Below are 1,639 nucleotides of genomic sequence, written 5' to 3'. Positions count from 1 at the left end.
CAAAATAACTATAGCTACAATAATTGGCAATAGATGCACAACATAAAATTTGTAAATTATTAGATCAGTAACATAAAATATGGGAGGACAAGATACTAAAGTGTAGTTTTTGTTAACTTAAGTTGATATCAACTTAAAATAGATTGTTACATATATAGACATTTTATGTAAGCCTCATAGTAACCACAAATAAAAAACCTGTAATATAGCTCTTTTTTCGTGGCACTTCGGAGGCGGTAGGCAGCCTCACCATGAAGCTGAACATCTCTTTCCCAGCTACTGGCTGCCAGAAACTCATTGAAGTGGACGATGAACGCAAACTTCGTACCCTTTATGAGAAGCGAATGGCCACAGAAGTTGCTGCTGATGCTTTAGGGGAAGAATGGAAGGGTTACGTGGTACGAATCAGTGGTGGCAATGACAAACAAGGCTTCCCCATGAAGCAGGGTGTCTTGACCCATGGCCGTGTCCACCTACTGCTGAGTAAGGGGCATTCCTGCTACCGACCACGGAGGACTGGAGAAAGAAAGCACAAATCTGTTCGGGGTTGCATCGTGGATGCCAATCTCAGTGTTCTCAACTTGGTCATTGTGAAAAAAGGGGAGAAGGATATTCCTGGACTCATTGATACTACTGTGCCTCGTCGCCTGGGGCCCAAGAGAGCTAGCAGAATCCGCAAGCTTTTCAATCTCTCAAAGGAAGATGATGTCCGCCAGTATGTTGTGAGAAAGCCCCTAAATAAAGAAGGTAAGAAACCTCGAACCAAAGCACCCAAGATACAGCGTCTTGTTACCCCACGTGTCCTCCAACACAAACGTCGGCGCATTGCTTTGAAGAAGCAGCACACGAAGAAAAACAAGGAAGAGGCTGCAGAATATGCTAAGCTTTTGGCCAAGAGAATGAAGGAGGCCAAAGAAAAGCGCCAGGAACAGATTGCCAAGAGACGGAGGCTGTCTTCTCTAAGAGCTTCTACCTCAAAGTCTGAGTCCAGTCAAAAATGAGATTGTTGGGGCGCCTGGGTGGCGCAGTCGGTTAAGCGTCAGACTTCAGCTCAGGTCACGATCTCGCGGTCCGTGAGTTCGAGCCCTGCGTGGGGCTCTGGGCTGATGGCTCAGAGCCTGGAGCCTGCTTCCGATTCTGTGTCTCCCTCTCTCTCTGCCCCTCCCCCGTTCATGCTCTGTCTCTCTCTGTCCCAAAAATAAATAAAAAACGTTGAAAAAAAAATTTTAAAAAAAAAGAGATTGTTGTAAGAGGAACAAATAAATAAGATCAGACGTCAAACTAAAAAAAAAAAAAAAACCTGTAATATATATACAAAAGATAAAAAGGAAGGAATCAAAACATATCACTACCAAAAAATCAGATCACAAAGGAAGAAAGAAACGAAGGTACTACAAAACAGTCAGAAAACAATTTTAAAAATGACAATAATAAGTCCTAACCTATCAATAATTATTTTAAATGTAAATGGCTTAAATTCAATCAATAGAGTGACTGAATGGATAAAAAAACAAGATCCCACAAAATGCTATCTATAAGAGACTCACTTGAAACTTTTTTTTTTAATGTTTATCTATTTGAGAGAGAGAGAGAGAGAGACCACGAGTGGGGAAAGGGGCAGAGAGAGAACAGGACAGAG

The 1,639-nt window shown here is 42.0% G+C and overlaps 1 protein-coding gene across 1 annotated transcript; it reads left to right on the top strand.

The window, feature by feature from the left end:
- The first annotated feature begins 211 nt into the window (after window positions 1-211).
- Window positions 212-1,281, top strand: LOC122494286 (40S ribosomal protein S6-like). Its single transcript, XM_043599354.1, has 2 exons — window positions 212-1,002; window positions 1,241-1,281. The coding sequence occupies exon 1, from the start codon at window positions 252-254 to the stop codon at window positions 999-1,001; it is 750 nt and encodes a 249-aa protein (XP_043455289.1). The 5' UTR covers window positions 212-251; the 3' UTR covers window position 1,002; window positions 1,241-1,281.
- The last annotated feature ends 358 nt before the right edge of the window (window positions 1,282-1,639 follow it).

The sequence above is a fragment of the Prionailurus bengalensis genome, chromosome E2 (assembly GCF_016509475.1).
Source record: "Prionailurus bengalensis isolate Pbe53 chromosome E2, Fcat_Pben_1.1_paternal_pri, whole genome shotgun sequence".
NCBI classification, from domain to species: domain Eukaryota; kingdom Metazoa; phylum Chordata; class Mammalia; order Carnivora; family Felidae; genus Prionailurus; species Prionailurus bengalensis.
The sequence above is the reverse complement of the archived record's forward strand: the minus strand, read 5'-3'. Positions and strand labels throughout refer to the sequence as shown.